The sequence below is a fragment of the Bubalus bubalis genome, chromosome 4 (assembly GCF_019923935.1).
Source record: "Bubalus bubalis isolate 160015118507 breed Murrah chromosome 4, NDDB_SH_1, whole genome shotgun sequence".
In the NCBI taxonomy this organism is placed as follows: Eukaryota; Metazoa; Chordata; class Mammalia; order Artiodactyla; family Bovidae; genus Bubalus; species Bubalus bubalis.
The window spans coordinates 93,714,859-93,736,960 of NC_059160.1; the positions used below are offsets into that span (position 1 = coordinate 93,714,859).

General features: G+C 42.0%; 1 protein-coding gene and 1 non-coding gene across 25 annotated transcripts; both read left to right on the forward strand.

Annotated features, from left to right (window-relative positions):
* Positions 1-702: 702 nt before the first annotated feature.
* PCBP2 (poly(rC) binding protein 2) lies at positions 703-21,972 on the forward strand. 24 transcript variants are annotated; one of them, XM_025284262.2, is made up of 15 exons: positions 703-798; positions 3,110-3,252; positions 3,810-3,833; positions 3,922-3,954; positions 4,481-4,597; positions 6,570-6,701; positions 7,658-7,786; positions 8,814-8,900; positions 10,713-10,805; positions 11,914-11,955; positions 13,185-13,257; positions 13,741-13,779; positions 14,718-14,773; positions 15,517-15,686; positions 18,151-18,836. In XM_025284262.2, exons 2-15 carry the CDS (start codon positions 3,184-3,186, stop codon positions 18,500-18,502), a joined length of 1,416 nt encoding a protein of 471 aa, XP_025140047.1. In that variant the 5' UTR covers positions 703-798; positions 3,110-3,183; the 3' UTR covers positions 18,503-18,836. The 24 variants fall into 24 exon arrangements, with proteins under 24 accessions (XP_025140047.1, XP_025140048.1, XP_025140050.1 ...); XM_025284263.2 differs by having other exon boundaries at positions 14,721-14,773; XM_025284282.2 differs by lacking the exon at positions 18,151-18,836 and adding an exon at positions 21,519-21,972 and having other exon boundaries at positions 704-798.
* Positions 5,006-5,112, forward strand: LOC112584776. The gene has a single exon (XR_003109181.1). It is a non-coding gene; the product is annotated as a U6 spliceosomal RNA (small nuclear RNA).
* Positions 21,973-22,102: the final 130 nt, after the last annotated feature.

The window sequence follows — 22,102 nt, forward strand, 5'->3', positions numbered from 1 at the left end:
TTCATTATATGGAATTCTTGAAAAAAAAGTTTTCCCTTGTGGACTAAAGATGAACTACAGTTCTTCCTAAAAGAAAAAGTGCTTCTTTCATTTTAATTAACAATTTTCAGAGTAAAGAGTTGGTGTAAAAGTGACCTCCAAGGTGGCAAATTAGCTTTTTTCCTATTTGTATTACTATAGACTAGGGGTTTGTCCCAGTAGTCTCTTCTTACACATCCCATTTTCCTGTCTGGTTTATCCATGACGATTGCCAAGTCTCTCTGCACTTAAACGTCTGGGCTTTCGAACCAGCCCGCTAGGGGTCACTAGTTTCCTCCCTGCCCCACGCTGCCGCTCTATCATGCTCTTCGCCATTTGCTACCGGTTGTTCTCTCGCTGGTGCCAACGCTGTCCACGGAGCCGCTCTAGGCTGTTGGGAGGCCGTCCTCATAGCGTGGGGAAGGTTTGGACGACGCAGTCGCCTCGCCGGCCCCCTGGGCGGTTAGAGCTTCCAGGGTCGGAGGGTGCGCGGGGTTGAAAGCGGGCCGCTCCGCCCCGTCCCCCTCCCAGACCAGCAGAGGCAGCCGCCGGAGCCTGCGCCCTCTCCCGTCGCCTCCCGCCGCCCTCCACCCCCCGCCCGGGGTCTCTTTCCCCCTTCCTCCTCCTTCTCCTCCTCCTCCACCCCCTCCCCTTCCTTCTCCGCCTGCCCGCGGGCCCCCCCCTCGCCTTCCCGCCCGCCCCTATTGTTCCGCCCCCGGCCTCCCGCACTTCCCCTTCCCGCCCGCTCCCCTTTTCCCCTCACTCCCCTCGCGCCTGCAGGTAAGCTTCAAATTTTTCCCTCCGCCCGCGGCTATGGCTCTATTTCTACGCTTGCCATCTTTCTTAGCGGGCTCCGGTGCTCGTCACGAGCCCCGGCCTCGCGTAGTCCCGCGTGAGCGCCTGCCCTCTCCCTCTGTCTGGCCGGCCATTCACGCGAGGCCCTGGCTCCGACGAGGCCTAGTAGGCCTCGCGCAAGGCCTCCTCCCCTTCTAATCGCCTTTTCCCGGTGGCGGCAGCGCAGGAGTCAAGGAGGGCGCGCGCGCGGCAGGGGGAGGGGTGCGGCGGTGGATTTGTTGCTTGAGGGGGGTTGGGGAGGCGATGGCCGGCTTGCTGGCCTGGCGGGTGAGCGCGGCTCCCCGCGGGGGTCAGGCGCTGGCGCAGCCACTCGAGGAGGCGCTACTAGTCTGGCCCCTCCCCCTGGATCGCAGCGCCCCCCCCCGACCGAACCGTTTATTTTTTCCTTCTCTTTTTCTAGTGGAGGGATGGGGGGGTACATTTTTTGAGTGGAAAATGCTTGGATGGCCAAGGGGAGGGGGGCTGTGGAGTTAAAGAAAGGGTAGACGGGCTCCCAGTTACCGAGTTATTCAGGACGTTTTCTCTGGGTAACGAATTTTGAAATTACAAAATGCCTGCCGCTATAGACCCAGACCGAGCTATTTATAGGAGAAGGGGTAATGGATGCAGGATTAACAGCTGGATTCCTGGGATTGGGTACACTTACATTCTCCTAATCAGGAGAGAAACATGACAGGGATTTCTTGAGTGGTTTGGTGTTGGAAATGCACCTTTGTGCCATACCTCAAGAAATGGCTGCAAATAGGTTTCCAATTTTCTTGCCCTTTCGAATTTGCTTTTGTCATGGTATTTGTAAAGTGCTTCTTATTCTGTGAGTGAGGATAAGGGATTAAACTGCCACGTTTTTTCCATGTCTTATTAAAGTCGTCCTTACAGACCCAACTATTTTCTCCCTACCCCCAGTACAGTTGTTTTTCCTTGAGTGAAAAGTGTTGAATTCTGGGATTTTTTTCAGCAATTGTATTCTGAAAATGGGGGAATGAGGTTCTTTGGGGATGCAAAGCCCTTCTTTTAAGTAATCACACACTTGAGGTAGCCATGGGGCAGCTTGCTATATACAGGATGGTCTGGCAGCTACTTAACACTTTTAGGATGTTTAGGATATGGCTTTGTGTTAGAGCAAAGTTGAAAAGGTGGCTGGTTTGGTGAAGGAGGAAGACTGGCTGTAGGAGAGACATTGATGTTGTTTTGAACAAGAGGTGGATACAAAAAATGTCACTGGAGACATTTCACCACTTTGGGGAGGTCCTTTTCAAAACTAACACTGTTAGGTCCTAAGGAAGCATTGTAGGCTGACGTATATTCAAAAACATTCTTTATCAGTTAAAGCAGAAATGTTAGTAACATTGCTTTAGTGCTTACGTGGGGAAAGGGCCTCAGTAGGAAAGTCTCATTACTGCTCTTGCTTAAAACAACCACACAATAAATTTTTAGAGATACCAGCTATCATTTTGATTGTTTCCTTTGGAAGAAAATTTAAGATTAAATAATTTGAATAAAGACTTGAGTAGTAACAGGTTAATAAGGAAACAGGTAAATTCAGATCTTGAGTGACTATCAAGTTTGGTTGGGAAAAGAGGACTCAGGCTGCACTTAATGTATTGAGTCATTTCCCAAAGGGGAATGTGGAACCCAGCCTGCATAGAAGGCATTTCAGATAATGCCTTTTTCAGTGAGGTTGTTGATTTAAATCTTTTAAAAATTATTTGGTGACATGTATTCACATTCAGAATTTTAAGGTGAAGATACATCTTAATTTTTTTAACCTAGAAATTGCTGCCAATAAAAACATTTACATGTGTCCTTTGTAGCTTTCAACCTGAATGGCTTCATAACAGGGAAGCCAAAGTCATAGCCCTCAGTGTATAGTTAGCTTGAGGTTTGCCCTCATAATTTCCAGGTGTTTCTGTATTCTTTTGAAGCTTATTCTGCTGAAGGACAACTGGTGCACGTTCAGCAGTTCCCTTAGAACCATTGCCAGTTGAAGGAATCTTTCACATCCTGAGAGTCAGCGGAAACCCTATCATTAATGAGAGTAGACTGGAAAGTTGCTTTATATACTTTGTAACAGAATCTGAGCTGTTACTGCAGTTGTGCTGGATGTATACAAGCCTGCCGACTGATACACTGTCATTTAAGGAAGAGTCAGCTAGAAAACATTGATAATGACTAAAGTAACATTGGGAAATATTTCTATTGTTTTCCTACTCTGATTTTGGTCATGTTTGCATTTCAGTTTTTGGCTTTCACCCCCACCAGTGACCAAAGACTTGACCACTCAAAGTCCAGCTCCTCAGAACACTGCTCGACATGGACACCGGAGTGATTGAAGGTGGATTAAATGTCACTCTCACCATCCGGCTACTTATGCATGGAAAGGTATGCAACAGCTTGGGAAATTGGGTCATAGTAACTGCTAGAGGAGGGGCCAGGAAGAGAGGGCATGGATCTTGGAGCTCATCAGATTAGCTCTGTGGGAAGTCTGGCTTTAGCACTCCTTCTCTAGTGGACTAGATGAGAGTGTAGTGGGAAAATGGACAGACTTTACTAGGAAGCTCCACTGAGCACGAAAGGCTTAACCAGAGGCTAGAGCCAAAACTATCTAGATGATAAGATTTTTCTCATGGATGTTGTTATAGCTTGTGATAGGTAGATTTCCACTGCCCAAACAATTTTGGGTAACTTTAAGGTGAACTGGTACTTGATATTTTAAAAAATGATTTATATTAAAGACAGCACTTTATTACTCCACTATTTCTTGACAATTCTTTGATAGCTTCCCTTATGTTTTGAGCAAAGAAAATAATAAGCCTTTCCATTCCCCTTCCCAGTGAATCCTAGTTTTTCCATTGCTTTGGATTGTTTTAAAAATTACTTTTTGTGATAACCATTGCTTCAAGTTTCCTCATATTTGACACAAGTATTCTCCATTGTAGGAAGTTGGCAGTATCATCGGAAAGGTAAGGCATCAGTTGAACTCTAATTACTATTTAGTCAGCCTGGGTTTAAGTAATAATTGGAACTCATTTTTTACTTTTCCTCTTTCAGAAAGGAGAATCAGTTAAGAAGATGCGCGAGGAGGTGAGTTATTGGGGATGGAGGGATAGGGACTGTTAACTTGGAAAGTTAGAAACTTCTAAAACAAAAGCAAAGTTTCTGTTTAATGAGAGATTGGTAGGGAGACTTTTTTTTTTTTTTTAATAGTTTGGCTGCACTGTGGGAATGTGGGATCTTAGTTCCCCAACCTGGGCAGTGGAAGCATGGAGTCTTAACCACTGAACCACCAGGGAAGTGTCCCAGAAAAGGGAAGATCTTAATAGGAGAAGCTGGTTATTTTTCTGGCTTGGGTTATTTGTATGACAAATAGTATGCTGGGAAATGTAGTTTTAGGAAGTCTGCATTCAAGACTTAAAGCAGCTTCTGTAGTTTGTTGGAGGATAAATATGGAGCTGTATTTTAAATGATGTTGATGGTGCCTTTTATCAGGATCATGTACATAGGCAGCTTCTTGCCCGTCTTGTTTAAGAGGGATTATTTATGTATTTGTATGTGTGTCTGTGCTTAGATCTTTTTTGTCTATTAACTTTTTGGCTTTGTTTCTATCCAGAGTGGTGCACGTATAAACATCTCAGAAGGGAATTGTCCTGAAAGGATTATCACTTTGGCTGGACCCACTAATGCCATCTTCAAAGCCTTTGCTATGATCATTGATAAACTGGAAGAGGTTTGTTGTTCCCTGCCCCTCATTCTTTATTTTTTATTGCTTCTTGATAGCTTAGTGATTTCCAAGAGCTTTTAAAATTGAAGAACAGACTAGGTCATAAAGCTCTGTAAATGGGTTCTTTACTCCCATTCAGCATCCCCAAAATCGGACCATTTATAGTTAAAAAGTCACTTGAGTTGGTTAGAAAAATACCATTGACCATAGAAGAACATGAGTTTGAACTATGCTGGTCTGCTTGTAGTTTGATTGTTTCAATAAATAATGTATTACAGTAGTATAAAATATGTACTGTGGAATTACACAGTCAGCGATTGGTTGAATCTGTGGATGTGGAACTATGGATAAGTTAGACTTAGACTTTTGACTGGGGTGGGGGGTCAGCACCCCTAACTTCCAGCTATAGTTAGAGTGCTCACTTTGGCAGCACATATGCTACAATTGGAATGATACAGAAGAGATTGATGTGGCCCCTGTGCAAGGATAATACACAAATTTGTGACGCATTCCATATTTTCCCAATTATGAGTCGTTGGGGGTTTATATATACAGTATAAGGAATGTAGTCAGTAATACTGTAATAACTTTGGTAACAAACGGTTACTAGACTTACTTTGGTGATTTTTTTAATGAATTTAAATGTCAAACAATACGTGTACACCTGAAACCAGAGTGTACATTGACTGTGCTTGAATTTAAAAAACAACAACCAAAAAAACCCCAAATAGTTTGTTATTAGGAACTCTAAAAAAATGTAAAAAAACAGCATCTTTTACTTCTTTACCAACAATTTGAAGGTATGCCACCATTGTGTTCATAATTCTGTCCCCTGACTTTTAGTTGAGTGAACTAAATTAATAGGGATTTGTTAGGAGCCCTGCTAAACACTAATATACTCTATAAATACAGGTAGGCAGTTACACATTTAAAAAAAAAAGCCTGGAAACTGTCAGAGCTATACTTGGAGGGGAGGGAATAGTTACCAGAAGCAAAATGTCAGTAGTGGGGATTTTTTTCTGTTTGTTAAACTTGCTCAGCCTTACAGTGCTGAACCATCATTGCCCTCGGTTCATCCAGTTTTCAGCGTCCCAGCTTCTGTAGTAATGCTGCTAATAATGGAATTGATACTGCAGGCAGAGTAGGGCTTCTGGGCTGTTGCTAATGCCTTAATGGTGCCTGAAATCTTACTCTTGCCAAGATCAGAAATGTTATCTTTTTGACCTGTAAGACCTTGCTAACCCAGAGCTTGTAGCTTTAAAAAAATTCAGAAAATCTATTCATACTTTAACAAATAAGAAACATGGTCTTGACTTAAGGGGCTTATGTCTGAGAAATTCCCAGGTCTATCTAAATACATACATACTATATACATAGAGATTAGGCTAAATTCTCAGAAGGCTAAATTTAATTAGTTTATAGACAAGATGCAGCATATTGTTATGGGAGATACTATGGGCTTTGAAGCCAATACAGTCTTTTAGTTTAAAATCTACAACTTTTCAGATGTGATTGGGGTAAGTACTCAGCTTCAATTTCATACCAAGAAAAAAGGATAAATAAAAGTACACTATTTTTAATCTCTACATAGTTTAAGAGGACAAAATTGGTCGCTTGAATTTGGGTTGCATTGTCTCATCTTTTCTCTTCAAGTTTAATGTTGACTTCACCAGTATGGTTTTATTTTGCTGAGAAAACTTCTTATTTTACTTAACAAAATAAGTTTTCTCTCTACTAAGAACACTGCTTTTGGCATGAAGGAACATATATTTAAGGCTAAATCTGAGGATATTTGTAGGCCATTTTATTTTTTTAGTAATAAGTTGTTACTGTTTGGGGCAGGGGCAATGTTTAAATGTTGTTGGAGATCATGACATAATATGTCCCTCATAAGGTTCTTTTATGCCAGTTAGGGGTTCCCAGGGATCTCTTTAAACTTGTATATTCTTGTGGTGTTTTGACCAATTGCTTTTTGTAGGACATCAGCAGCTCTATGACCAATAGCACAGCTGCCAGTAGACCCCCAGTCACCCTGAGGCTGGTGGTCCCTGCTAGCCAGTGTGGCTCTCTCATTGGGAAAGGTGGTTGCAAGATCAAGGAAATACGAGAGGTTGGTTAATTTGTGCTCTTTCTCTTTTTGAAGTGTAAATTCTAAATGAGCTTCCTCTACTAGCTTTTATTATCTAGGAAAAGTTAGCATTTATTGAGATGAAGATTTTTATTAAAGTAATAGTCCTAGAAGACTATAATTTGGTTGATATGCATATTTTTCTTAGATTTCATATATGTCAACAACAGTAAATCAGAAAAGTTAACCAGAATTTCTAGCTATTGCGTGGGACCTGTTGGTGACTTTTCCATGAGGCTACATAATCCTTTTTTATGTCTAAAGAACTTATAATTTGATATGTAATAATATCAAGTGTTTTTCTTGGCCAAATTCTTAAATAGCATGGAGGAAATGAAGGTATATTGGGATGTAGTTGTAATTCTCCCTTCAAAATTATGAAAGTTAATGGTGAATTATGGGAGCTTTTATTTATATCTGGGAGTTACTGAATTGGATGTTGGGATGAAATTTGAACAGCTCCTATTTGAATTGGACTTACCTGGGAGCCTATTACACATACTATGTGAGCAGGGATTTTTATTTTGCTCATTGATACATTCCAAGTACCTGGGATTGTGCTTGGCACATAGAATGGGCTTAATATAAACATTTGCTGAATAAAAGGTGGGTAATATTTATGAATATTTTGTTTGATGACCCATAGAGCTATCATTAAATGAGAGGAAACTGTCTAGAAGGACCTTTCTCTTAAGAGCAGGTTAAATTTAGGCTGTTATTCAGGCTTATTCTCAGCTTTCAGAGGCTAATTTATTTATAACTGTGATTAAACAGTCTTATCTGGAATAAGAAAAGAGAGGGGAGGAAGGATTAAAAGGGTTAGATAGGAGATGGGATAAATGTTTACTGAGCTTCAGACTCTAAAATTTCTGCAGGGAGATGTAAATGGTATGAATGATCTGTTTCTCTGATTTTTAAAATTTCCTTTTACCCCAAAGAGTACAGGGGCTCAGGTCCAAGTGGCAGGGGATATGCTCCCCAACTCAACTGAGCGGGCCATCACTATTGCTGGCATTCCGCAATCCATCATTGAGTGTGTGAAACAGATCTGCGTGGTTATGTTGGAGGTAAGCCCTCAGGCTCATGCTGAGAATGGGGGGGAGGGTGATTTAGGGAGACAGACTGATCTATATTTAGTAAGACTAGAATTAGGTGAGGCTGTTAGAAGCCTCACATGGGGGTGGGGAAGAGGTTCCCTGAGTTCATCTTTTCCTTCTCCTAGCTTTGACTTTTCTTACAGTCCAAGCAAAAATAGAAACTTAAGCAGCAGTGATCATTTGGTTTATAGCAATTTTAGCAGGGTTGGTAGGGGGAAGATTTGCCACTTGGAATTCGAGGACAAAAGATGTATCTGGGGTCTTGAGAAGCTAAGTTAAATTTTCTTTCAGGTTACAGTATTTTGGCTACATGCAACTTTGATACGTTTAAATTAATTTCTATGTTATAAGGCAGGATTATTCAAAATGATTGATAATAACAAAAAATATCCATAGTAGTGTTTCTGAATGACTTACGAGGTCCTGGTGGATGTTATTCAATTAACAAAAAGAATAATAAAATTAAGGAGAATTAAACCTTTCTAGAATTGTCATAGGGAATTGGTCCCATATTGGTGAGAAAGGAAAGTAGAGCTTTTAGGTCGAGTTTAGCAAACTATTGACTGAATCATTGAGCTATTAATGGAAAGTCCTGAATTACCCTAGATTAAAAGTTTGAGAGCTTTATTTCCTATTTGATTTTATTTCCTATTCAGGTCAAAATGTAGTTACCAACTCAAAGGTACATGGGTACATCTAGAGGTTTTGGTTTTTTGTGTTAATTAGAACAATTTGAACACATGGAAATAATGCCTAAATTATTACAGGGGAATCTGCCTTGGTGAGAATTAGTGTGAACTGTATAGTCCACGGACCACCTTACTGTTTTAGAGGCAAATAACTGCTGATGATTTGAGATTAGATTTAGCCAGAGACAAAGTTGGTAGGTGAAGGGGTGGAAATAATAAAGTTTTTAATTTAACTGACCTGTGTGAGCTTAAGCCACACAGCTGAAGCAGCTTTGAAACCTTATCTCTTTTTGTTTTTTTCCCCTCTGACTCTCTCCCAGTCCCCCCCGAAGGGCGTGACCATCCCGTACCGGCCCAAGCCGTCCAGTTCTCCGGTCATCTTTGCAGGTGGTCAGGTAAGAAGTTTTTTATTGGTGGGCTAAGGTGAACAAGATTGTATTTGAAATGTCAACTTTGCCAGCAGCACACCAGGCCACTCTGCATGCTTGCTGAAACCTGTACTCTGGCCATAGTTTGACCTGCTTTCAGTTTTATTTTTTGTACTGAAGACAGCTATGAATGCCACCTTATTTAATTATTAGCAGGCATTGGGAGTTTTGTAGGCACTCGGAAGAGGTAATCTGCTTAGTAATTTAAGGTGGGTTGGGTTAGAAGAAAAGATAAAATTGCTTTGATGTCACTGCTCTCCCTACCCCCACCCCATCCATGTTTTTTCATGTGTGGGGTGTTCTTTAGAGGTCCAAATGAAACATAATAAGGAGTTGGACCTATGAAATAGATTCTTGGATGGTGGTCTCAAATTGGGGGCTCCTGAAATTGAGTGTCCTACAAACTTCCCCTTTTCCCCACCTCACCTCCCCTACTCCTTCCCCTTCACTCCCAAATTCCAGTGTGTTGTCCCTGGGCTCTTAACCTCAAACACTGGTTTGAACCCACATGGCATAACTGAAATCAGCTGGGGTAAGAGTTCAGTGTCTAGGAGCGGGAAGAGCATGTTGGGCTGTGACCTTTGGTGTTAGAGTAAGAACACCAAAGCACCCCTTGGCCTCTCCTCCTTCACCAACCTAAACTCTGGATCCTTGGTACATGGTTTATTCTGAAGTTAGAGTTTTATGACAAAAGGCACTGATTAGCATCATGTTAGTTTTATGCTTTTTGGTTAGTGTTTGAGGCATAGGTAGGTCAGTTTTAAAATAATTGGGATTCAGGCTGAAATAGTGACCTTCATTTTGGTAGCTGCCTAAACAAGTACAAGTGTCCCTTTTCCTACGTGGGGCTGACCTGTTAACAAACGCAGATAACTCACCTATTTCCATCTTGTATTTAAACTGGGGGAGCTCTTAGAGTCCATCTCATTCCCATTCTATTGAATTGTCATAAAACTGAACAAGTTTTGGGGAACTTAGTTTGTCTTGTAATTCTGGAAGCGTTCATAGGAAGTTAATCATATCACAGTTTTGTACCTTTTAATACTAGCATTGTACAAACTGGTTTGGTCAAAGTGTGCTTCGTGAGTCTGGGTAGTTAGGCGGATAAACAAAGGCCCAGAGTTAGAGTAGCAGGGAGGTTTAGCTTCAGGTGTTTTCCCTTCTCCCCTGGAACTACAAGTTCCTACTTTTCTGGATTCTTCCAGGTCACTTGGGATTATCTAGAGTCCATACCGCACAGCAGCAGTCCTCTCTGTTTACAATTCTGCCTTCATTTCCCTTTCCTTCCTTCCTCTTCCCACTTCCTCCTTCTTACCTCTTTGCTTTCCTTCCCTCCCTCCCCTTTATTCAGTTGACCACTCTAAAAGCTTGCAGCTTCTTCTTCCACGAGTGGCCCTGTCTTGGATTATTCCCATGGGCCTTTTTAAATGGACCAGTTTATGCATTGTCCACAGGTGAACCTGTGTCTTTTGTTCCTTTGTGACAAAGTGGGCTCTATAGGGGTGCAGTTTAATCCCACATTGACCAGGAGCTGGCATCAGCTCTGTTGCCCCACTCCTTCATTCTTACTGAAAATAGTCCAATTGTGCAGTGTGAAATCTGCCACTATAGGTAACTTTTTTTTTAAATTCACTGATTGCAGCTCGTTTCAAATTGTGTTGTGAGCTCCTTTTTAAAGGAAAAGAAAAAATTAAACAACTTTTTTTGTGTGAATTTCATGCTGGTGACAAGGTGCCGGATTGACAGCCCTGGAGACTGAAATCCTCTATTTATCCACAGGACAGGTACAGCACAGGCAGCGACAGTGCGAGCTTTCCCCACACCACCCCGTCCATGTGCCTCAACCCTGACCTGGAGGGACCACCTCTAGAGGTGAGAGGGGATGTTCAGTCTCCAAGGCTCACTCAATCCTTCCGCCTCAGCCGAGACTGCCAACACGCGGGGGGCCAGTGGCGCTGGTGATTTTTGTGCTGTGGACACCACCTGTCCACGGGGACCTGGACTGACCCCCCCACCTCATTTCACACAGGCTGCGTAGCCCACCAGATGGTAACACCAACTCTCTTTTTTTTTTTCCCCTTTTTTTTTTCTTTTTTTGTTCAACCCCTTTTCCCTGTCTCCTATTCCTCCTACCCCATTTTCACCTTCCCACCCCCACCTGGGTACACTTTTGGGGGTACTGGCCACTGTGATGTGAGAAGCTTCACATCCTGTTAACCAGCTGCTCCTTTCTTCCCTTCCTGATTCTCCTTGTCCCCCACCCCATTGCCCTAAAGACCCAGCTCCCTTTTTGGGAGGTTATGGTGTGGGGGGAGGAGGGCGTAGTGGGAGCTGCAAGTGCCTTTTATGGAGGGGAGGTGGGAGAAAGCAGGACCTAGAACATAAGATTTTTTCTTTTTTTTTTTTTGTATATGTGTTCCTACGGTCAGCTCCCTAGTGCTAGGGACCCAACTAGCTTCCAGTGCACTTAAGGTCATTAGGCAGATGTAGAGAAAAGTAAGATAGGAAAAGGGAAGTGTTTTGTTTTAACATGCCGTGTGGGTCTGTGCAGATATAAAACATGTCACCATGATTGGTAGAAGGGTTGGGGTGGTTGAGGAAAAAAAATCATTTTCCTCTTAGGCCATCTTGTACAAAGGGAGAAAGAAGGGGGCTCAGGCAATCAAGGCATTGTTTAATCCTATCTCCCACATTTTTGTTAAGAAACAAATGTGTTATTTTGTCTTTGATTGCAGGGAACATGGCTCCCTTTATAGGCATCCTGAAATAAGCCATCATATTTAGGGTATAAAGAAGGCCAACTCGGGTTTGACTGTATTTGTGAGATACCATCTACTGCTCAACCCCTGGCCTCCCCATTCTCTGGTTCAACTCTGGCTTCCTGGCTAGTTGAAATCTGTCTCCCCCCACCCCCCCACCCCCCAACTGGGTGGCTGTCCGTGATTGGTTTTTAATAGGAACTGTTTTCCTCCTTTTGTAGGCCTATACCATTCAAGGACAGTATGCCATTCCACAGCCAGATGTAAGTTTTGTTTTCACTTGTTTTGAAAAGCTCCCTCTCCCATCCAAAATTGTCTCAGTCCTTTCTCTGTAGGCAGAAGTGAGCTGGGTCTCAAACATTTGCAGTATTGTTTCCCTCACAAGGTGAAGTCTGTATTTTGACCCTTAAATAATCTTTAATCAGGAAAAAGTAGCACCTTGTTTTGAAATTTAATCCCTGGAAATTATAATGTAATAGATTATTATATTCTACTTTCTCCCGTGTTACAGATTACTCTGAAAGAGAAATGTTCCACTGTTTACCGTCATTGGTTATCCCAGGGCACAATGTAAATTTACAGTGTGGACTGTGCATCTTTGCATGAAGTCCTTTCTATGGAGGGAGGGTGAGGGGGTGGGAGGTTGGGTTCGCTTTTGTGTACTCAGTCTGAGGTGGTAATGTAAAAAGCATCTGGAGGGGTGGGAAAGGGACTTATTTAACAGGGAGGGTTAGGAGCGAAATAATTTGGATTCAACTCAGTGAGATTCCTTGTCACTAAAAACTCCAATTTAAAAAGTGCTGGTATTTAGACTTTTAAGGGCATTTCCTTCTGCACTTACTCTCTGCCCTTACTAACCTTTTCAGGTGCTGAGAGCTTTAGATTTGAAAAGTTGGGAGTTTGGCTTTTGGTTAGTGGTAGGCCCCTGGAGGAGAAGTAGACTTGGAGAGAGATGGTTTTACAACAGCCAGGACAGTTTATATAGATGAAGAAAAATAGCTAGAGAAATCATAGGGTCAGGGTTGCTAAACCCAGTTTGGTTTCGCCTTAATCTCTCCTCCTCGCAGTCTCCCTATCCCCTCATTTCCTTCCCTCCTCCCAGTACTGACGGAACCCTGCATGGTGTGTTTTCCCTAGCACCACTGCACAGTTTGTTTACCTAGCCTGTCTGTGCTTGTCCCTGGGGGCAACTGTTGCAATGGCTGCAAACACCTTCATTAAATAGCCCACAAGGGGGTGGTTGTCAGGCGGTGCTGCTGCATTTCACACACCCCAAACGCATATATTCTCTTTGTACTGATACTCCATTTCTAACCCTCACCTTGTGCCCATCCCCAGGATTGTGATACCAGCCCCATTCCTTAGCCTCTGTCATAGTTTGAGTAGTAGCCAACTTTGAGGATCAGGAGCTCTACATTTTCTAATTTGAATGTGCTTGAGCTTTGGCTGTGTTACTCTTTTAATGTCAACCTCTTCTGTTTCCTTCCTGCAGTTGACCAAGCTGCACCAGTTGGCAATGCAACAGTCTCATTTTCCCATGACGCATGGCAACACCGGATTCAGTGGTATGGATACCTCAGTGTTGATTTTTGTAAGGTGTAGGACAAGACAGAGGCCAGCCCCAAGGTCTCCATTTGACATCTGTTTAAAACAAACTTCATTACCCAGCGTCCTGCTGGCTTAAACTTGCCTGTTTTCTATGGCTAAACCGAAGGAGGTAATATGTTTGTTAACTTGGTTTTCATTTGGGGTGAGTTATTCTAAAAGAGAAGAAAGGCCCTTGGAAGGTTTGGGGTGAGGTCTGGGGATGCTTGTCAGGCAAAGGGTAGGCTGATATTTCTTCTAACCCATCCTTATTGCTGCCCCTTTGATCTGATCGGCACCCCCTTTCTCTCCACCAGCTATTCATAGATCTGGGTAGAAACAATCCATTTGTGTAGTGTGTTTTTGTTTTGTTTTGTTTTTTTGGGCTTTTCTATATAAGGAATAACTTGTCCGATAGGGTTAGGATGAGACCACCAAACTCATTTTCACTTGTATCTTAACAGGCATTGAATCCAGCTCTCCAGAGGTGAAAGGCTATTGGGGTAATGATTAAAAAAAAAATCTGTAGTATTCTACTGTTATATTAATAAACTGGTGGGAGTCTTGTTTCACTGCCCATGACATACCAGCAGAACATGCACATGGCAAAAAGGAGCTGAGAGAGCAAAGCGGGGGTGGGCCTGGTGCCCCTGAGGGTCCCTTGATGGATCTGGCCTACCCCCTTCTAAAAATCTTGTTTCAGCAGCCACAGCTGAGAGCAGGACTAGACTTACGAGTTAGCCAGCTGGCCTTGTCTAGTCCAGGTGTCATATAGATGGGTATGGGTGTTTGCTGATAGCATTTTTTTTTCTTCTTCTTTTTCTTTGGAAAGCAAAAACCAGAACAAATTATTGAGCAAAGGACAGGGAGTAGTTTGGAGAAATGAAATTCCCACACCTCACTGCCATTTCTTTCTCACTGACCTTTAAGTATAGGTTAGGGTAAGGGTGTTGGGATTGGTTAATCTGGTATAGGTATATTTAAAGCAACTCTGCATGTGTGCCAAAAGTCCATGTTACCCAGTAATAGGCATGGTAGTGGTGCTGGTGATAGCATCAGGTGAGATAAAATTGGGATACAACAATAGGAAATCCAACCAGAAAAGGGGAGAAGTGCAGAAGGACTTGGTTAGATTTCGGTCCTGAGAATTGAGAATACCACATCCCCTTGCCCCGTGCTTCCACCCCCTTAAACCCTAATAGCCTGGGCTTTGCAGGAAATGGCATGAAATCAGCCTCTTTTGTTGGTACAGAGGAACCTTTCCAGCATTATTTCTACACCCCTCTCCCCCTCTTTCCTCTTTGGAGGTTTCCAAGTTAGAGATGAATCCCAACAGCCAATGCTGGGTTTCCAGTTCATTTTCCTTCTGTTAGGTTAATGTGCAAATCAGTGGGAGTTGTATGCTGTGCCTTGAACTTCTTTGCTGTCTTCTGTCTTTTAGCAGGTTTGGATGCATCTGCTCAGACTACTTCTCATGAACTCACCATTCCAAACGATGTAAGTAAAAATAGAGGTTGTGCTACTCTTAACACCTTGGGGAAGAAAATGGAGTTACAGGCACTAAAATTCTTAAGACTGTAAAATCTCAAATAAAAACTGATGGAGATTGATGAAATTATTGTGTGAGTTATCTTGAGCCAGAGGAAACTTTTTGTCTCAAATAGAAATTCCCATTTGCTTTTGCTTCTTGTAGAATCTGCATATGTAATCCCTAATGGAGTGGTCATTGGATGTTGTCTGTGCTGTCCAACATGGTAGTCACTAAGCACATGTAGCTGTTTGAATTGAGAATAATAAAATGATAAACTCAAGTTTGTCAATCTCACTGGCCACATCAATGTTCAGTAATGACATTATTAGTGTCTACAGTATTGGAGAGTGCAAATGTTGACCAATTGTTTACTTTTTTCCTAGGCAAAAGCGTTAGAAATTAGCCAGAATCCTTGTCACTATAGTAAAGTAATAATCATGGCAGGATGAGTTAAGGCATCTTTATTGCCAAAAACAGAATATACTTTTACATTTAGCCCTGGTAAAGTAGGTTTATCATCATCTTTGTACTGCTTTGTCTTTGGAATTAGTACTCTGAAGAAATGAGCTAATGGTCCTAGGAGTCACTCAGTTCAGAGTTGAATGCCATGTTTGTGGGCCTGAGGTATAGAAGCCTGAGGGGTGGGGTGGAATGCTGGGACCTAGCCATGCAACTCTTAATTTGGTATGCCTTGTTTTTCTTCCTTAAGTTGATTGGCTGCATAATCGGGCGTCAAGGCGCCAAAATCAATGAGATCCGTCAGATGTCTGGGGCGCAGATCAAAATTGCGAACCCAGTGGAAGGATCTACTGATAGGCAGGTTACCATCACTGGATCTGCTGCCAGCATTAGCCTGGCTCAATATCTAATCAATGTCAGGTAAGGGTTCCCTATCTTTTGTGTTATTGATGCCAACACAAGTAATGTGTGTGTTGGGAAAAGTTACACTGTAATATTAAGTATGGGATTCTCTGGGGGATGGAAATGGGAAGGGTAGAGATTGCAAAAGAAAAAGTATCTAGCTCTACTTCTCATCCTTTAGTATAGGGGGAAAAGTAATCAGACTGTAATGAGTTTGCATGGGGTTGGGGGAAGGGAAGTGGATTGTTTGCATTTGACGTTTTGTTGGTTTGGGGAATGGAAGGTATGGAGCATGTCTTCCCTTTGTAGGACTGCTCTGGCTGGAGCACCCATACTGACTTAAAACCAAATGTAGGTCTCATTGTAGGTGTCATACAGACTAATACTTCACTGGGTTTAGGCTCCCAAGCACCCTTAATTGAAATAAAGATAATGACAGCAAGATAGTTGCTTCGAAGCAGTCATTACTGTTTATTCTGAACACATCCATTTGTGCCATTGTGTTCCATTGTTTAGAGCTTGTGTGAAAGGAGAGGTACAGGTATTGGAAATTTCTAGAAATGCTTAGTATTTTCTTTACCGCCCACCATCTCATCTCATCCCGTATTGACCTGCTGAGGTTTTACTTTTCTTATCCAAAGGTAGCTAATGTTAACACACACAGTTGTAGCAGCACTGTTACAGTTAGTGGGCATCTTTCAGGGCATTTTGTATTTCTTGCTTTCTCAGCACATGTACTTAAGTCGTGTTCTTAATTGCTTACTAACATCTTAAAGCAGCCCATTCTGTAAGGGACTTAGTTTTCCCTTTTATGTAGACTTTTACCTAAGTTGTTTATCTCTGTCACAACTAGTTGGTCTCTGTTGTATAGACAGATTTTATGGGTTCCTAAATGTAGTGCAAGAGAAAGGAATTCATAAGTATGGTATGGGGTCTATTTTTTGCCATGCTTACGCTGACCATATATTTATTCCATGGTCTTTTATCCCCTGTAAGAATTTATCAGTTTCCCAATAGTGGTTCCAACTGTTACCATATCTCTTCATGCCTTGAAGTATTTTCTTGTCTCTGTGTAGAAAAGATTTCTATACCTAGATCTGCTTTCTATCTTCTTGCTGTTTGCAAGGGTTTGTTCCCCTGTTTCTGATTGTGGTGCTGTATTGTTAAGAGGCAAGAATTACGTTCTTGGAAGCTGGACGCGTCTGCTTGAGTAGATGTGCACTGAATATTGTCAGATAGTGTTTCCATGTAACCTGCTTGCCTGACCCCTCTACTAGGTTGATGGCTAAGTCTTAAGGAAGCAAAACTTGGCTCCACCTTCATTTCTTGATTTAGTCACTCTTTTCAGGACCATCCTTTTTACATGAAACTGCCCAAGCTGTGGATTTGGGACAAAACTTTTAAAAAACTTGATTTATTAACAATCAAGGACTATGCATGCACGCAGCTAACTCATATTGGTCCAATTTGAACACAGAAGACTGATTTTATTATGAATATTAGGCAAGAAAGATGTCTCTGTTTTTAGTAATAGACTTTGAGAGTTTCTGCTGATTGTGGCAGCTTTTATGGATTTTAACTGTCCTTGGATTTAGGTAGACAAAATGGGAGTCTTGAGGAGCCTCCCTGCCTTGGAAGAGTTAGTCTTATGCCATAGGATGTCCAACAGACTTCAGCACATAGCTGCAGTTCTGGCATAGGCCCATGGAGGCATTGGGAGCTACAGGTCATCACTATTACTTAGAGCTCATTTTAGAAGTAGAAGTGATGTTTTTAGCTCATTAAACTGAATTTTTCAGCAGTGCATGAAGTTTCTCTTCTCTAGTTTTGTAAAGTCTGTGTAAGAAGCATGGTCAGTTAAACAAAAGAACCTTCTTTTCTCCTCACCCATCACCAGAAATAAGGCTTATCTGTGCTTCTGTTTTCAGCATTTTTCATTGAAAATGCTACAGAGTTTGAAATGAGTGACCTACTTTGGGCTCTTGTCCCTTTCTATCCTGATAATATTAGTTAGTTGACTGGCAATGGAAACAAATTTTGATATTAATTACAGGGGGAAAAAAAACAATTTGAAAAATTCTTGGGGTTAGTGTCCTAAAGCTTCACAAGTGCTTGGTGGATGAAACATTTATTTGGGAATTGATGAGTATTCTTTCATTTTCTGCTTGAAATCTTTTTCTGCCTTTTGGGTTGCATCAGTATGTCAGGTACATGAAAGTGTGTGATGTCTTTTTTCAGTCCGTCAGCCTTTTCTTCACGTAGAAGTTCTCGATAGCATTGGAATGGAATTTGGCAAAGAATGCATTTTTAGAGGGTGGGACACAGAATAAAAGCTTGTCACAAGCTGATAGAAGTTTTCGTAGTTGGCAACCAGAGGCACTTACTGATAACTGAAGCGGATTTTGTCCTGTACTTTTTCCCTTTTGTGGTCTTCCCTTCCACCCACCCTTTTTTTTTTGTTCCTTTTTTTCCTCTGTTACAGTTTAGAAAACGCTAAACCCTCCTCCCAGGCAGCCTCCGTCACGATCCCCGATCACCTCAGCATCAACCTCTCTCAACCCTCCACCCCTTCTTCTTCTTCTTCCTCCTCCACCACCACCCCCTCGCTCGCCACAGCGGGGACCTCCGACGCACCCTCCAGCCTCCCCAACCCTCTTCCGACCGCCCCTTGTGTCTCCAGTCTGCTTGGCATGAAACCCATCCCTCTCCTGGCTCTAAATGTTGTGTCTGCTGCTAAGGGTACCGGGGCTTCAGCTACCACCACCACCACCTCTGCTGTGCCATGTGTAACTAACAAACTGAAAGGCGAGAAACAGAGATTCTCTCCCTACTGATGGCATATGTCTTGGGGCACCCCCTCAAGTATTTCTTGGTTTTTTTTCCCCTTTGTTAAATATTGGTGAGAACCAAACAATTGTGAGCTTGTGACCGTTTCCTTTTTACTGTTTCGGGGGGGTGACAGGGTGGGGGTAGGGGCTATGGGAAACTGTTTAGGTTTAGGCCATTTCTGCTGAGTGCCTGTTTCAGAGTCTGACTTGTTGAATTCTTTATCTAGAGCCACAGTTCTTGCTCTTCTTTCTCATTCTGTTACTTTTTGTAGCTTTATTCTGCCTTGCAATATAACAATGTGTTAGGCTCTGTGTTAATGAATAAAAAATTCTCAGTTAACTTTTTTTTTCTTTTAATTATTTCATGGTTAAGTTATCAGCTGTCCTCCTTGGCCAGATTTGTGTTTCTAGTTGTAATAAAGTTGCCACAGTAAGAACCTTAGTTGACTGCTGTGTAGGAAAGAAGTTTTTCTTTACCCAAAATGGGGAGGCAAGTTGGGAAAAGTCTAATAAAGTTTGCCAGCTTCTGTCTGCATTCCTCTGAACTAGTATTACTTAAATCTCAACCAACCAACCAGTGACATTGCCTCAAATTTGGCAAGATCCTGCCTGTTTATCCTAAATCAACTCTGATTACTCAAACAGGACCCTTTACCCTTTTATCCCCACCAACCTGTCTGTCCCTCGGTACCAACCCTGTCATACTTAGAGGATTAAAGACCTGTAAGATCAACTTTAACTCATTGATCCACTTAAGATTGTTCTAAATTCTCCCAAGCCTTATTCTTTTTTGTATCCCAAGATCACAGTTCTCTCTCCATAAGAGTAGAGATGCCCTGAGTAAAATGGTGGAAGGCCTCTGATAGTCTCCACTTAGCCTGAGTATATATTGCCAGGGTAATGAAAGTACAGTGCTCTTAGGGCTTATGAGAACCAGTGTGGAGACATTTTTTTCCCGGTGACCTTTTCCCACATCCCCCTTCAGCTTACATTGTTTAAAAAAACCTAATTATATTGTAGTATATTAACTACAGTATATTGTTGGCCTTAAGATTGGGGCTGTAAAAAAGTCTGCATGAAGGACTAGTGGGGTGAGTTTCATTGTCCAGATGGGGGTTTTGTTGGTTGTTAGATGATGCTTTATCATGTGGTGCAGTGCCCCTTAATAAGCTTTTTTAATAGCTTGCTGATACCATCTCTCCCCAGAAACCTTTTTTTTTTATTATTATTTTTTACCTAGTTCTTTACCTAATGAGTACTCCCTAAAGGATTGCTGGGAAGAAAGTCAGAGGTTTTTTTTTTCCTAAGTGCTGACTAAAATCCAGAGGTCCTTGGTGTTCAATTTTTTTTAGCAGCTTACAGCTCCCCCATGTGGTCTTTCTTTTGTAGAGTCCTTAATATATTTTAGTTGGGTTTTCCCTTTCTTTGTTCTCTGTCCCTGCCACCCCCAATTCCTGCCCATACAGGGCGTAAGTTCTGGACAGTCCTTTTTGAGTTCTTTTTGGTGTCAGAGTGCCACCACCTTCTTGTGTGAACTTACTAATTTTTTTAAGTCCTAGATCTGTTTGCAGCAGCTCCTTTCCTGAACCTTCAGTTCCTACTTAAGTCTTTGATTAACGGTCTGTTTTTTATGTTGCCCTAGATCATCCCATTTTGAGGTTGGCAAGAATCTGTCCCCTATTAACTGTTTTCCTTTATACTGAGGTCAAAATACCATTTCTGACTTGAAACTATATGCAGTTTGTAATTGAAGGAGCTCTGTGTTTCCTGGCTTTCCTCCTGGCCAGTTTTTCAATTTGCATTATTCTGGAAGAGATTCAAATGGGGAAGTATTCATGTTCTCTTGACAAGGAATGCCATTACATTTAAATCTTTACAAAATAAAGTTACAAAGTGCAAGGCTTCCCTGGTAGTCCATTGGTTCAGCTTGCACACTTCCTTTGCAGGGGGATGGAGAAGCTCCACACGCCCCAAGGTGAGGGTGTGCTGTGCTTAGTAGGTGCTCAGTTGCTCAGCTGTGTCCATGGGCTGTAGCCCGCCAGGCTCCTCTGTCCATGGGGATTCTCCAGGGAAGAATACTGGAGTGGTTTGCCATCCTTTCCTCCAGGGGATCTTCCCAATCCAGGGATTGAACCCTGGTCTCCTGCATTACAGGCAGATTCCTTAACTGTCTGAGCCACTGGGGAAGCCCTGAAGTGCGCCACCCGCCCACAAAAAAAAAAAGTAAAAATGAGACTGGGTCTTAGACATTTAGCTCTGTTCAAAATGGGAGCCAAGTCTTGCTGCCTACTTAGTATCAGAGAAGCAAGCTGATCACTGAACACCTAAAAGACCTTTCCTTCAAAGCCCCAAGCTGGATTCCAGGACTTCGAATGATCTATTTGAAACAGGCATTGTTGCCACATGTATTTGAATGGAGAGTTTGGCCTAATAAGACCACAAATTGGGGAGCCCTTAGAGCAAGCCTAGGGAGTTGCTGAAAATGGTTTTGATTTCCACTCCAAGTCTTGAAAACTAGACCTAAAAATTTTAGGTTGAGTATAATTCTTAATCCAAATTTACTGTATTTGCTCCCTCTTTAACATGGCTTAGTTATAAAACACTAGTATCTCTTAATAGTAATAGTCTTTACATTGATAGAGAAACCCAGGACTGTTCTGTCAGCTTAGAAGAAGCCAAAATAAAGCTGGGCAGTAAAGTCCTAAGAGGAGGCTTTTGTGTGTGTGGTGTATTTTTGAGAGAATGCTTAATGTATCCCACAGAGATACTAAGAAGAGCATAGTTTGAGAGAGAACTATGGTTCTGAGGTAATTTGCCCTAGGAAGCTTGGATTGCAGGGCTTATATAGGACCACGGTACTGGTTAACCCAAGAAATCTTAAAATCAATGTCTCCCTTGATGCAGAAACAGATTTATGTACTCCTTCACATCTTATCAACCAGACTAAAAGTTTTGGAGGTGAGGTACTGCCGGGCACTCAGGAAACTAACTTCGAGTTTTTTTTTTTGTGTGTGTGTTACAGGCTTTCCTCGGAGACGGGTGGCATGGGGAGCAGCTAGAACAATGCAGATTCATCCATAATCCTTTCTGCTGTTCACCACCACCCATGATCCATCTGTGTAGTTTCTGAACAGTCAGCGATTCCAGGTTTTAAATAGTTTGTAAATTTTCAGTTTCTACACACTTTTATCATCCACTCGTGATTTTTTAATTAAAGCGTTTTAATTCCTTTCTCTGTTCAGCTGTTAATGCTGAGATCCATATTTAGTTTTATAAGCTTCTCCCTGTTTTTTTTTTTTTTTTTTTTTTGGCTCATGAATTTTTTTCGTTTGTCATGGAAATGTAAGAGTGGAATATTAATACATTTCAGTTTAGTTCTGTAATGTCAGGAATTTTTCAAAAAAATTAAAAGATGGACTGGAGCTTTTTCTTTGTGAATAGAAACTGGATGCCACAGTGATTTCATGTGGGTTTTATTCTGGTGTCTTGCTGTTATTTTTGCACCTTTTATCCCTCAAAAGGATAAGTACCCTGCTTGGGTTTTTAAGCGTTTGTTCCAGTGAAGATGTTTTCTTCTGTTTTACCACTCCCATCTTTTTCTGTAGC

Bases quoted from the DNA above. Each gene is read 5' to 3' on its own strand.
- PCBP2 (XM_025284262.2), top strand. From the start codon at position 3,184: ATGGACACCGGAGTGATTGAAGGTGGATTAAATGTCACTCTCACCATC. The intron at 4,598-6,569 runs GTTTGTTGTTCC...TGCTTTTTGTAG, and splicing joins TCATTGATAAACTGGAAGAG to GACATCAGCAGCTCTATGAC. The intron at 13,780-14,717 runs GTAATGATTAAA...TCTGTCTTTTAG, and splicing joins AGAGGTGAAAGGCTATTGGG to CAGGTTTGGATGCATCTGCT.